The sequence below is a fragment of the Pomacea canaliculata genome, linkage group LG8 (assembly GCF_003073045.1).
Source record: "Pomacea canaliculata isolate SZHN2017 linkage group LG8, ASM307304v1, whole genome shotgun sequence".
In the NCBI taxonomy this organism is placed as follows: domain Eukaryota; kingdom Metazoa; phylum Mollusca; class Gastropoda; order Architaenioglossa; family Ampullariidae; genus Pomacea; species Pomacea canaliculata.
Window position 1 is genome coordinate 22358313 of NC_037597.1, and position 15382 is coordinate 22373694.

The 15382-nt window shown below is 43.5% G+C and overlaps 1 protein-coding gene across 2 annotated transcripts in view; it reads right to left on the minus strand.

Annotated features, from left to right (window-relative positions):
• Positions 1-530, minus strand: part of LOC112569977 (metastasis-associated protein MTA1-like) — a 31201-nt gene extending 30671 nt beyond the window's left edge. Inside the window, exon 1 of one of the 2 annotated variants that reach the window (XM_025248107.1) lies at positions 318-530. In XM_025248107.1, coding sequence (XP_025103892.1) covers positions 318-345 — 28 coding nt within the window. In that variant the 5' untranslated portion in view covers positions 346-530. The remainder of the gene's footprint in view (positions 1-317) is intronic. The other variant, XM_025248108.1, reaches the window with a different exon arrangement.
• Between the last annotated feature and the right edge of the window lie 14852 nt (positions 531-15382).

The following is a 15382-nucleotide window of genomic DNA, read 5'->3' on the forward strand; positions in this document are numbered from 1 at the left end:
TAGGTACTTTTACAAGAGGATTTTGAAATATCACTCACTAAAAATTCGAAGCGATCGAAAGACCTCATCACTCAAAGATGCATGCGCTAAAAAGTAATCAACTAAAAACTACACGAAAACCGCATCAATTAGTCCAACATTTTGCTCAAAATAACAACAAGCAGCTTTATTATGTCAAAATGTTGCCATTAGTACGATATTGCGTGAAAACAAACTAAAGCAAACTAGTTTTGGGACACGTGTATCACGCCGCGTGTGCAAGTGTGCCTGTCCATACTTCCCGAAGCATTTAGCAAGTGATCGGCAAGTTTACTTACCTCCAACTCTGTACATATTTGCCGCCATTTTCACTAATATTCGTGTTAAGAGTTTCCAGATGACTGCATCTATGTAAACTAACTACTCAGGACTAATCCACCGCCCTGAGTATATCAAAGGTCCTGCGCGGTCAAAGCCCTGAGAGAGAGAGAAAGATCATGGAGTCGCCATTTCTCGGACCTACTGTCTTCCTCCTCTTTTCACACGTGACGTCACACGTCCTTCGGCAACACATGGGTTTCAATCCAACCCACTCTTGAATTTGTACTCATCACTAAACCCCCTCATGCGACGTGTCAAACGCCTTGTCTACCCATGATAAAAATAGGCGTGGGAAAAAACGTTTAGCAGTAAATAACATAAAAAATAGTTTAACTTTATTCTTGATTTGTATTGTGCCAGTTAACAATTCAATAAAGCGTATCTCATAAAATGGCAAGTTTCCACAAGAATATTACAACCAGTGACAAACGACATGGGGTGTGTGTTACTGCATCATTTATTGTATAAATATTAAATTTCCTTCTTGAGTTGCGAATCCTTTTCCCTTTTTTTTCTGGGTAGCAGCCGGTCTCACCAAGAGGTGAGGATGCGTTCAAAAAGTAGTCACTTTCAAGTCGGTGGTACTACTACGCGACGACAGAAGGAGAGAAAAACTTGGTAACTTAGCAACTAGTGACGTCAAACCGCACGACATCCTTTCCTCGTGCGCAAGAAAATAGTTCCGCGTGCGCGACAGTGTGCAAGCGAGACCTACATTGTGCATCCGAGAGACGCGAGGAAGTGCCCAGCATAATCACGGTACTTTGACACTCCTACCTCCAACAGTCTCGGGACACCTGACTGTGCGGGCTTTGATCAAAAGGCCAAAACACAGAACTTTTTACCGCAGAGACAATTTTTAATCTTAATTAGCGGAACACGATTTTCAAAAATTGCACGGCAGCTATCAACACGGCTATTTATAGATATGAACGCCTGCGGGCTGTTCAACCACCGCCACCCCCTCCGCCTTCCTCCACCCCACCCCGCTGACTCGCTCTTCAGGGGAGTAGGTTACCCTCCCCCTACCTTCCCCTTCCTCTTACATTCCCAGCTGGGCGTTATGCCCGCATCTCGCTCTTGCGATTCCGGTCAGTGACTAAGTGGTGGAAAGAGTAAATCCGTATCCGATTTCTACTGATGCTAGCTTATCGCCAACGGTGCACTTGCATTCTTGCTCTCTTTAAAGTCAATTTATGGTTGCCGGTGCAAATGCTTCTGTACGCTTGTGATGAATCAATATGACAGCACAGGTTCCCCTTTTGCAATCACGTGCATTTTTTCTCTCTTTCTTTCTACCTCACAGAAAAAGACACGTCGTCGTTCGGCCGTGCCACGACTGACCTTACTGTCCATGCCATCAGTGCCTTTGAGCTGGATTACCACCCACCACCCCACCCCGTGTGAGCGAAGGACTGACAGGCACAGCCCACCCCAAACACCCACCCACCCATCCCCCAACCTCGGTAAGTCGACGTGGACCGGCGCGCTGCAGGCGACTATACCCGCAGTGCCACCACCCCTACAACAAGCATCCCCCTCCCCAACCCCAATGGAGTCGCATTGTTGCGCAGCGAAAATCCCTGTGGTGAGGGTTTTTCTAACCCTTGCAGGGCCCCGTCAAACTCACGGGAATAAGTGCCGGATCGACCGCAATCGTGTGCGTTCTTCCTTCCTTCACACATGTCACTTTCAAGAGCCGTCGTGCAGACTGAAAGCATCGGTGTTTTAAAAGGAAACAGCGTTAATAAAAGTTCTGGTCCTGCTGTTGTCGGCAAAACGACATTAAATAGGCTGCCTTGGGCTTTTGTATTCGTCCTTCTGTCCATCTCAACAAGCAATAAAAGGGACCTCAAAAGGCAGTCTGTCTCTTGTGTGTATGTTTGAGAAGGAGTGTGTGTGTGGTTGTGTGTGTGTTATGTCGTTAGAAAAACAGCGTCGTTATAAAAAGTAGGTAAGATGTAACGAATATTTTTTTTTCCAATTTGTTTATTTAATGTAGTTAACTATCGAAGCTCATATGTTCAGTTTTCAGCATATCAATGGTATATATTAAAGCACTTTCGCTACACTGCAACATATATTGTCAACAAGCAAAGTCTGAACCAATGTTTCTCTAGAGCGGCTACATCTCACATCAGTAGGGATTGAAAAAAGGAGGCGAACATTGTCAGATCTCACACTGTACTTGATTGTACAACAACACTTCATATAGCTGCTGAGTCGAACTCAGGTCCTCGTGAGTAAACAGTTTCCGAGGACAGTTGTTGACACTTAGAACCATAAGATCCAAACTGAAATGTCTTCTCGAAGGGTCTTCCTGCTGTAAGGCTGGCATGGTCTAGCTCACGCCATCACCGACTCGCCGCGAACGTTCTCAAAGAAACTGAGAGAAATGAAGAAGAAATCAATTACCGTACTATATATTTATTAAATAATATTATATAATTGTATACTTACGTCTCAGCATCCCGCACAACTTCTTTTTAGTTTGCCTCACTTATTTTATTTCCTACTAACGGTGGGTGAGCGAGGCGGTCCGTGAGGGTAACCGATAGAAGAATATTAAAATTTTACTGTTATTTTCAGCTATTTACTATTTTCTATCTTCTAAATACATCCAGTCTTCCCTCCCGCAATGACAAATACTCCCAAGAGACTAGGCTGACGACAGTAGACCAAATAATCAACATAATGTGACTCGCGGTAATTCTCTTTCTTTACTCTGGGTCTCGAAAACTGCAGGGATGCTCATTTTATTATTTGGAATATTGATGTACCACATAATTTATGTATTATTCTCATATAAAGTGATTCTTAGCTGTTATCTTTCTGAATAACCAGTAGCCGACTACAATTTTGTGCGGCGATTTTTACTTGAGGACTTGTGACTGGCATACATACTTCTTGCCCAAGTCCTTAGAGTGCTTTGTCGTAGTGGAAGACACGAAGACCCAGCTACAGAAGCCAACGTTCATTAAACAGTTAATGTCATCTGGAGGAGGCTCGACTTCAGGGCAGAAGGTCTTTGCTCAAGGATCTATGATTTCCGACCAGAACACGGGGAACCTGATTTATCGTGAAATGTAAAAGGCATATGAAGAAGAAGGTTATCCTTTGTCTTGCACGTGATGTGACCCAGACTCGGTAAACCACTAGCCGTTATAGGGTATGGGATTTTACCTTTAACATCTTGAAGTTTAAAGGCAATACGAAAATCGCACAATGGTCATTGATCACAGGCTTCTACTTTGACACGGAACAGTATTATTGGATTCAGTGTGAGGCACAATATGTTACCTAGAAACTGGATGCTGCTGTGTATGGTTTATATGTATAGCAGGAATCTGTTGTTTCCCACCACTAGTAATAACTGCACATCTCAGGACATAGCTACTGGATTCCCCGTTCTGATTCCAAAATATGCAAAAACAGAAAAATGGGACACACGAGACATCAGTAAACATTATTCCTTACACCAATCAACATTGTTGTCAGCAGTTGTGATTATAGTCAATTGACGAGTTCGCCTGATCGCCTTCCTCTGCAGGTTTATGACACTCTCCATCCTTATTGTTAGTACCCTCATTCCTCTTTGTGTCTTCCATGTTTGTTTTTAATTACTTCCCATGTTTGTTTTTAATTGTCTGCATAGTTGTTTCCTCTTTTGTCCGTATTCTGTCCATGTCTCCTACTTGCATGAAGCGCAGAGAGCATGCTCCTTCGTGAGAGTGATTGTTCGCTATATAAATCAATATTCATCATGATCATGATCATGATCATGATCATCATCATCGAAAACTGTTCTGTTGGTTCCAAAAGTTTTCCAATCAGTCAAGGTTAACTTCTCAGTTGGTGGCGATGGGACTTGTGGAGTTGATATACGGGTTTGTATGCGTGTTATTATTAGTATTAGTATAGCTTTTCTGGGCGAATTAATGAGAAGATAGATTTAGTAAAATGAATCAGTGATATGAGGGAGGGGACGTTTAGGAATATTCAGCACCACCAAAGTCGCATTGATGACCTTTGACATCGGGGAAGGAAATCCCCACCACCAGAGGTCATGTGTATCGGAGGGTGGTGGGTCGCAGACATGTAATCAGTCTGAGCCCTGGGGCTAGCAACATAGAACGCCCCTACCTGTATTCCTTTAGAAGTTATGTAAGCTGCTGATAAATATAGAACCCGTCCAGCTGATTGCTAAGTGTAGGTCGTGTAGCTAATGTGCACACCCGAATCCTGAGGCTCTGGATTTTAACACATTTGATCCACCCTCGATTCCATTACGGGAAGTGACCAGAAGAAATGAGCCAGGCGTGTTAATGTTTGCATGCTGGTACACCCCATTTCATAATCACACGCCAAAGGTATTACACCCGCAATGACCGGCGCTTGCAAAAGGCTGACTGACCTGCTACAAGAACTTTCACAGCAGGTACCGGAAGAGATCTCACCGCTCAGCTCCACGGTCCATTAAGTGTACGACCAAACTGGTTTTCTTGAGATGCCACGTATTAAGAAAAAAAAAATCAAACCAAAACAAAAAACAACCACGGATACGTGGCCACTGTCAAGCAGATGATCGTAATTTCGAGTGCACAACATATTTTTGTCTTGTTTTTCTTTTTATTGATCACATTAAATGTGTTGATTCCAGAAGCTGCAAAAAGTGGATTATTTGGCATGTGTTTCCGGCATTATGTCGTTTGTTGATTCTTTTTTATCGTAACCAGTCTAGAGAAAGACCAGAAACTAAAGAGACAGGTGCGCGAAGTCGCTAGGTGCTATGGCTGAATGGCTAACTGGAAGCAGTCAACTAGCCGCCTAGCGTCACGCTATGCACCTGGGCCCTGAGCCTAGTGGTTTATAGCTCAGAAAGAATGGGATGATACGCCAGCCAACCTCCACGACACTCCACTGACTAGTGAACATGTGATTCGCCATATTGTGCAACAAATAGGTTGCAGGCGCTGCTACATCTATGTCTGATTATAAGTACTGAGGGAGGCAAAGATTTCCTGTGGTATGAGCTGTGATGTAGTCCAGCTGTGGAGTTCACCTACTGCTTTAATTTAGTCTCGACTCAAATAATAAAAAAAAATCTTTCTGTCTATGACTTGATAAAAATAAAATTTTGCTGGTATAGCCCAAAAAAGATGTTAATTTGCTTCTCTTCATGTTCTAGCTATTCCCGCTCGGGCACATGGATTATCAGCAGATGACTACGCGAGCTTTAAAGAGCCCCTGGAGACTTCGTAATATCAGATAATTTAATAAACACGTGCTCTCAACGGCCTGTCAGGCGCGCGTTAGTAGGGCGTAGGTGGCGCTGCTGGGACCGATCGGACGATGTCGACAATAATAGCGACGAACGTCTGATTGTTGTTCTCAGACGCATGCGACAGTTGCGCGTACAGCAGACCGCTCGCACAGCAGTACAGCAGGTGCAACGCGCCGGCAGCTGGAACCTTCGAGAATATATGAGCGAATGCATACAGCAAGCAAGCAAGCGTAGGCACACACACATACACACACACACGATGCATTGATGTGTGAGACGAAATCGATGCACCTGTACATCTGTGGACTGTTAGTACATCCACACCTCGACAACGGAATGTCGTATGCCTGCTGCTTGTGTGCGAGGCCATAAATATATATATGCGCGTGCGTTTTCTGGTTGACAGAGAGTTCAACACCATCATGCCTGTGTCTTCTTCCCTCTGCCCTTTCGTGTTCTTCCTTCGATACCGCATCCCCTTCTCCGCATCCTAGCGCTCGCAGACAGAATGCCAATGATTCGCTCTCTGCGACTGCTTGTGGACATCCTCCTACTGACCCTGTCTGTTGTGACAAGTCAATGACTCCAATGCAAAAATCTTTTCAAATAAGAGAGTTGACTTCATTAGAAGATACATATAATAAGCTCTTCTGCGGCGGGAAAAAAATTCAGTAATTTTTCGCAGGTGGCTCATACATAGGATACTTCCATCAAGCTGTTCGCAACTTTTCTTGCCGTGTTGTTTTCGGTGACATTTGAGTTATGTTTACCACAACATGGCATCAATTTACCGATAATTATTGAAATACAAGCAAAATAAACGGGGAAAAATAGATAAAGCAAAAGAGAAATAAAATAAACAGATAAGCAATTATAAATCCGATGATTAGAAGCGCTTGTGTTCCAACAATAATAGACTTTCCTTTTTGTTATGCATGTTTTTTACGGACTGTTATTAAACATTCTGTATTTTTATTAGTTTTATTACTCTTCAATGGCTTTAATTTAATAATCATGATTTTCAGCGACACAAATGTTTATGGAAAAACACATACACACTTTGGCGTGCTTGAAAACTTATAGCTGTTGTTTCCTCTCCCGATGAAGGAATCGTATACTTCTTTTTACAAGATAGTGTACAGTATGCTGAAAATAAAGTGCTATCCTCAGGTGGACAGACAGACAGATGTCGATAAGAAGAAAAGGAGATGGGTGCGAGGAAATTATCCATCCCTCACGAAGCCATGTATCTCGTAGGAGCGGGTCACAAGTGACAGTGTTATGAAACTCAAGCCAACGTGTCAAGACACATGAAGGTGGTAGGACACGTGTGACACACGTGCGCAAGTAGCGTGACACTAGGAGCACACAGCAGCCAGGAGACTGCAAGCTAGCAGCGTTCCATCCCCACCGGGTTGCCAATGACGACGAGCGTTTATTTCACCTCACGGAGACGCCGTCGGGAACGTAATGAAGACGTAGTGGGAATTAAACCATTTCGCGAAGCGCTGTGTGAACGATTCCATCGGTGGAAAGAAAAAGTTATCTCTCTTTGCCCTCCCTGTAGAAAGAGAGAGGGCAGACAGACACACAGACGGACAGATAGTGGTAGGAGGTATGAAAGGAAAGCAGTGGTGAGGAAAAGAGAAAATACTGCAAATGCTTCAGTCTGTGAGGCTTTAAATTACCCCCTGGATATTGAACGTGGCCTTCTCAGTAACCCCAGTTTTGCGAATCTGCATACAGAAAACAACATCATCAATAATAGCAACAGCAGCAGCAGCACTGCAGTCTATTTCGAGCTCTTCCTGGTAAAGATAAAGAGAACGTGCTGGACAGTGAGACTACATTCTTTGTTGAAGCTCTCTACTTGGCTGCCAAGGGGCAGTTTTTTAAAAAAAAATCCGTCTCCAACTTTTGATGGCACGCAACAAAGAATACAGTTTGTCGCACGGTCCGAAATATGTGATCAAGTACATGAGACTACGCTTAGTTTATTGAACACTTCAGGTTTAATTAAATACTTGGTCGCACTTTCGGTGGAGAGGGTTGAAGGAGAAGCGCACGGAGCGTAACCACGTAAGAGTAAGAGTTTTAACAATTCCACGTGCGAGGATGCTGACCGATGTACGTCTCTGGGACGTCGAAGAACGTGACAAGTGACGTCAGAGGGTTCTGCTCACGCACGCGCCTAGTCTGTTGGCTGCCGTCAGTTTTATCAGCTGCTGTTATTCATTCCTTGGGCGATCGGAGTCCAATGTATCCCACCCACCCACGCCACAACCAATATCCACTCCCATCCTCCGCACCCAACATTCTCCTGCCACTTTGTCTTATTACACCCGTTCAGGTCAGCAGGGTGGGAGTGGTGGTTGACCCTACGAAGTAGTTTGTAGATTTGGGGTCATCACTGGATTTAACTGCCACACCTGTTGATGGTAGATGTCACAAAAGAGCTAAGCTTTGAACATTGTAGATGCAATGGGCAAGTTTTCTTGGTTCTTTCTCAGATGACATTATGATGGATGTAGCTTTGGTGTGATTTACTCTTAGTATCGTCTGCTGGCCTAGCGGTCGTTACTGAAGTGACCATTAGTCCCATCTTTGGTTCCAAATTTTTCACTAACCTGTTTTTGTCCAAAGCATCACCCATCATTCTGTCCTCATCCACCCCTTGTACTCAAAAACGTATTCAGCAGAGAACATCCAACAGTGAAATATTTCTTTCTTAGTTGTAACAAAGAGTTATAACAAATAGGTAAAAAAGTAATTTTTACTTGTTATCCTGCGCGCGCATTTTCTCTCTTTCTCTATGGGTGGCGATTATCTTATCGTTACTACCATTGTCTATTCTCTGTCTTTATTATTTCCATCATTATCCATCCAAAAGTAGGGAGTGGAAGGGAAGCAGAAGCCGCCTACTTTCGCAAGGATGTGTGGAATCGATTCCACAAAGACAGGCTGCAATGGTCATTGAAAGAAAAGCATCTGTCAAGTGATTTCCTCCTTTTCTCCTGTCTTAAAGCTTGAACTGATGCCCGACGGTAAAAAGGGAAGGCAAGGCTGTAAATTAGGAGATTGGGCTCTAATTCATATCGAGACTGTAATCCACATGCCAGTCAAAAAACAAACAAACAAACAAACAAACAAACAAACAAACAAACAAACAAACAAACAAACAAACAAACACAATCACATCTGTCGCGCCACGTGGCTTGTACTTCCTGTGACCTGGCACTTCTGTGACCTGCACGGGAATCTTTATCGGCTTGTAGGTGAGTTCCAGCCTTGACGTGAATTTCAACTCGTAGACTGAAGGCGCGGTAGTTGAGAGAAGCATACCCTCTCTAGATGCTTGGTACACAGCACGCGAGGCGAATGACGAAAGTGTAGCCGTCCTCGTAAATATGAATAAAAATAATCAGATGTAGGCACTGAGGGTAGAAATTAGTCCACTGCTTCATTTAGCCATCAAGATAATAAACCCAGATACACGCCGCGCACCTGGCCCACCCGGTTGTATTTGGTTCCCAAGTTGCCGGACCTGATCGTCTAATGGTCTCAGGTTGCAGGAGTTGGTAGTATGGTCGCCTTGTTGTTGGACAAGTTTTTTTAAATTTTACTTTATCAATAAAACAGCTTGTACCTTGATCAACAACTATGTGCTTATGTTTGTGCACGTGGGGTGAATATGTGTGTGTGTGTGAGAGAGAGAGAGAGGGAACGAACGAACGAACGAAATTTATCTCTGAGGTCATGAGGCCTCAATAACACGGGAAACGAGCACAGCTCACACAATTTTAGGACAAAATATTACAATTTAAGAATTAAATGTTAATATAAGTTGGCATAAATATTTACATCCAAAGAGAGTGACAGTAACAATATGGACATTTCTTTCTTCGTTTAGCTACTGACAGTTTTAAGTCGTTTAAAACAGTGGTGAAAATATTTGACTAGTTAGTAATATATGATGCATCATTCATTAAAGCGGAGAGACAGATTGATGAGTTGAGTATTTTGATGGTAGGAATCTACATCTTAAGTCTTTCAGCTGAGTACATTGGAAAAGTAGGTATATGTCATCGTCTTGTGAGGTATGGCAAGGGAGGCATTCCAAATCTGGAGTTAGGGCTGTTGTGTACCTGTATTTGTGGGTTTTTAAATCAGAGATTCCCAATCTAAATATAGTTAGAACACCTATTAATGCCCTATTGCCGACACAGTACAAAAGCACAGGGCTCCACCTACAGCTCCGACTTAAAAGTTATCTATTCCTCGGACTTCCTGTAACAGAGAGAGAGAGAGGGGCGTAGAGACTGTACAAGAGAAAAATATAGCAGTGAAAGAGTTAATCAAATGAGTTAATTTCTAAAAACCTAAACATAGCTCAGTTAGCATCGCACAGGTCTTTGTCAGCCTGCTGGGCTTATCAGGCCACCCTTGTAGCCTTGTACACGAGCAGTTCCGCCCGTGACGTGTGCCTGACAAAACCCAACTAAATATAGCCTCAACCGACAAGGGGATGGGGGATAACATTTTATCAGCAATACCGGCCGTCCACGCCCTGAAATGTAATTGTAAGGCTTATTCACAACAGACGAGTGTCTTATAAAGGACATGGACCATAGGGCTACTCAAAGTTTATCATTTGTATTATTTTCAGCTTTATCTCGGCTGGATTGAGGTTGCGACCAGGAATGCTGTTAGGTTAGTGGTAAGAACAGTTGCTACATAAAATATTGGGACATGTGGGTCGTAGCTTACCGAGAAAAGACAACCAGGAGTAGAGGGCATGTGGGAAGGTGGAGAGATGCATCGCATGCCAACTAATCAGTCGCCAACGAGCTGTAGCCATGTTCTGCTCGCTGACCTCCCCTGGTGGTGACCTGGCGATGGCGGACACTAGCTCCGAGTTGACCAGTCAGCGTGTTGTAGTAAGATTTTCTATTGTGGTGGTCATCAGGGTCAGAGTGGATATGCATGTGGTGTTTGTTATTCACTTACAGACCGGTCAAGCCGACAACTTAGTCCCGCGTACCAAGACTCCTCCGCCCGCCGTGAAGCTACTACCGCGAGAGCCCAGGTTGTTATGTGCCTACCATGGCGGGCACGCGCATTTTGGTACGCAGCACAGGGATTACTTTCTAGTTTGTGAATTATATATATAGATATGAATGTAGTCCAGGGATTTATAACACGGCCGTATAAGATTTCTCATCTTGTATTTCTCCAACAGACCAAACTCAAGCATTTGCAACCGCGTAAGTTAATATATATATGTCCGTTATTTGTTATATCTTTATACGCATCGCGGTTAAAATCTGTTCACGATTTATTTTCACAAACGGTTGTAGATGTCAGCTTAAATATCTTTGTGTTGTGACGAATAAGAATACGGAAAATGCGAATAAGGCTTTATTAGTTTACTCGTTTTCTTAAATTATCGACAATGTAGTTTTCCTGTATTCAGCTTCTTCTTAATATGATTATTTTCTGGAAATTTCGGGAACTGGGAAAAACGATGGGGGTTTTTTTTGCGGATGGTTGGGGCGGAAGAACATCACACTATTCTATCAAACTCTCTCTCTCTCTCTCTGTGCGAATGAAGTACAGCATGCAGAATGGCCCACTCTTAGAACATGGAAATCTCCACTCACTTGTCCGCGATTTTTCGTCATTGATTGCAGGTGCATAGGTAAAAGACACAATAAAGGAGTTATAAGAGAAACTGAAAGAAATGTAGACGATCATGTGACAATTTTATTTTCTTTGGCTTTGCAGAATCTGCAAGCAGCACGTCAGCCATAAAAATCTTTCCCTTGTGATTTTCTTTTATACAAAGGAATACATGACAATGTCCATGTAACCGATTTGTAGGGAGGGTTGCATACTGCACATTTCTCCTACACATCGGCCATGGTATCCATTTTTCTGGAATTTGTCTGGTATTCACACAGTCGGCAGCAAGCAAACTAGATGTTTCATGATGCAAGTATGTTGTAGCCTTCTCTCTCTCTCACACACACGAGCGCGCGCACACACACAAACACATGCACGTGTAAGATCGTGTTTCTTCTTGTCGCAATGAAAATGCGGAAGGAAGTATGAGATCGCTCTTGTGAGGCTCAGCCACTAAACAGGGCGAGAAGATACGGAGCAGGACATCATATCCTGCACAGAAAGCTACAACTTGCGACACTACCATGCACCTAGTATGCGCACGTCAGTGTACAGCAGTCCCGCATGCCACCCCGGAAATATTTTGTCAGACTGGTCCCTTATAACAATCTTGGCCAAATCAGCTTTATTTGACACAGTGAACGAGACTAAGTACACCCTCGCGTGGCTGGTTATTAAGGTCTTAAAGTCCAACCCGAATGGCTTGCGGGTTTGTTTGTTTTTTTCCTCAGAAATCGGTAGGTATAGATGATGCAAACTAACCTGTACATTTCGGTCTCCCAAATCCGTCCGTTAATTATCTCATCCACTACTATTCGCACCTGCGATCAACGAGCGCCGCTAACAGTGTACTACGTCACGCTAGTACACTATTCACAACAATGCCATCGCGCGTTGATCGCAGGTGTAAATCGTAGCGGATAATTAATTAACGAATGGGTTTTGAAGGCTGAAATTTACAGGTTAGGTTTATATCGCCTGTATCTACAGATATCTGCAAAAAACGCAAACCATTCAGGTTGGTCTTTCAGTGATGCTATAGTCGTGCAGTTTCCCGACTGGCCAGCGCCACTTTGTGCAGTCTGCAAAAAGCATGGAAAGCTTGCGATCTTTGAAACGAAATGTCTTACAGGAAGGATACAAACAGACAAATTCTACTGCCAGCACAAGCTGTCTCCAGTCGTGACACGGAAAGAGGTTCAGTCAGTTTTACAAAGGTATTCTCTTGTTCACACACGCGCGATCGCTGGCCCAGCTTCAACGTTAATTTTGTCACATCGAGGCTTGCAGCAACTACATTGGAACTGTTACTGTTTGTAACAATCTCATCTCTCATCCAATTCGCTCAACTTTTCGTCCCTGGTTAGAAAACTTCTCCGCATTATCGCCAAATCCAGGGTGCCAGCGTTTTGACGACCCTCAGTCACGTGACCGACAGCTCTCGCGCGCAAAGGTCCGGTGACGTCACTAGACAACACAACATGGCGGCCTTCTTGAATTGCCGCTGGCATGCGTTTTAGACGCCGTTGTAAGTAAATGTTCGTTTTGCAGCCAGAAACTTTGATCGGACATTTCAGAACTTCAGAATCTATCATTTAAGCACAAGTTACAATTTTCCTTTAAGGCGATCTTCCATATTTTAAACTTTCCTCCAGGCGATATTGTAATAATTACATGTAGTTGCCTTGCTCTTTCTCTTGTTCTGTCTTCTAGGGAAAATCCCAATTACTAAAAAATAGTTTGACGCTAACAGGAAAAATATCACTCCTAAATTTTAAAAATTGCTGGTAAAAGACTGCTGCATAATCTAATTCTTGATAATTGTTTTTGAGTTTTCAAGCGACTGTTCTTCCAGCATGCAGACGTTAGCGTTCGATCATTATTCCAGCAATTGTCTTAGCCACACCCCTCCTCGTCTCCCCCGTTTTGCCATATTTAGGATCCTTTACGCGTTCATCTTCATGAATATGCAGCGGGTGTTTTGTTCCGTTTCGCTGAGGGCACAGCAATCACGTGGTGAAACATAAAAGGTCTCGAAAGGAAAACACGTCTATGTGACACTGAAACTAATACCTCCCTTAACCTCCACCTCACCCTTCCTCTTGAAACATGAAGGCAGCGGTTACACACGCTCCTTGGGTACTGTCAGTTTCAGCTCTATCACTATCAATTCTAGTCATCAGCTGTAGAGGCTTAAAGGTCTAGTGGAGTGCAAATGTTTTCTTATGATCAGGTAAAACAGTGCAAAATAGTATCTTTCCAAATCTGGGTGAATACCCATGATCCGTTCCCGAGATACATGTATAGAAACATCAACACGCACAGAAAAATGATCTGATCAAAGATATGGGGCGCTTTTGCGTTGGTCCAAACCAGTAGAAGAACTGGAAACACAACTGTAAATAAACATGTCACGATCTTCCCCCTCCCCCATTAGACAAATATAATGTTGCAATAACGATCACCAGAAAAACATTTTGCACCCTACTAGGCCTTAAACTTTAGTTTTGTCCCGTACAAACTTTCCGTTCATTTCAGATTTGTCTCTTCCACCCTTGTCTCAACCGGTGCACTTCAGTTTTTGACCCTTAAATTAAGTGGATGGGTGTGGACTATCCGGACATGTATACCAATATTTAAGCGAACCTGCTAAGTTTCAGTGGAAGCACTTTACCCTACTGATATCAACAGTGTTTCAGCGCCCGATGCGTGGAGCTAAATCACATCCTGTCAACATCTCGGACACCCGCCTGCTTCGATGTTTAATTCCCTCTTTTTCTGTCTTCAAGGACGCTGAGCTTTAATGAGAGCATAGAACAATAGAGGCTGTGTACGGTAGTATCTCGCCACATGTGCACGCGTGCTGATTTGCACGTTCGACAGTCCCGCCTCATTCTTATGCGATATGCACACACCCCACTCCCAACTGCAGGCCTCTCTGTATGTGTATCATGCAGTCTCGCATCCGACGGCGGACAAGTTGTGCTCGCTGCGCAGGCGTGGCGTAAATAAACAAGGGTACATTACGTGGCATTTTGCAGGCGTGTAGCAAACGAAACGGGTCGAGCCTACCCACGACAGGGCACAAACACGAAAGTTTATATACTGTATAGGGCTGTGTCGTCACAGACTTTGAGATGAAACGAGGCAGTTAAGGGGGAAACGCCTTGAACGAAAGGATGGCGAGTTGAGTGAACGCACTTCCCATTCTACTCGCGCGTCGGTCGCCTGTGAACGAACGTGTCTTTTAAAGGGAAGTAATTTTTACACGAGCGGACAACCCTTTCCTCCACCTGCGGTCTACACTGACCGATCTGCAGTTACCCCGGGTGACCACACCACGGCGGCGCCTACCTCCACTATACCTCCAGCTTCGGACCATCAAGGTGTACCAGTTTGTTACAACCTGTGAATGGAGCTAAAACTACTGGTTTAAACGGTGTTGTGAAATGAGGTGAAGGGTGTCGCATTACCCTGGAAACTTCGAAGGTCTGTGAATATTGCGACTGTCAAAATTCATGTAATCGGATCTTAATTTTAGCTTACATACAGGATGCCCCCCCCTTCCCCTCGAGTTCTTTCTTGGTATATGCAATATCAACAGGAAGTAAGTTAATCTTTCAACGTTGGGCCTTGCGCTATTTTGGGGCGTTAGTACAGCATACGCATGAAAAGGAATTTATGTAGCTCATGTGGAACGATTGTCACCATACAGCCATCTTGTAAAAAAAGAAATAATTTATTGCCATTAAAGATTGTCATAGCCTAGTAAGTCGTTTGCTTTAGGACCAGCATCCATCAATCCCGATAAATGAAAAACACGCTTTTCCAGTTGGTGACTCCTGTTTAAAATAATAATAACTCGACAATAATCGTATTCTGGTTTTAACTCTGAGCTCCACATCTTTTGGAAATATCTATTATTTGACTCCTCATCACCTTACTCTATTTCTGCTTTTCTTTATGTTCTTGGTCCCATCTAAGTCACTGAAAATCCTTCTTCTCTCAAAACAATCCTGGTTTTTGCTCAATGCTAAATTTTTCACACCATTTTGA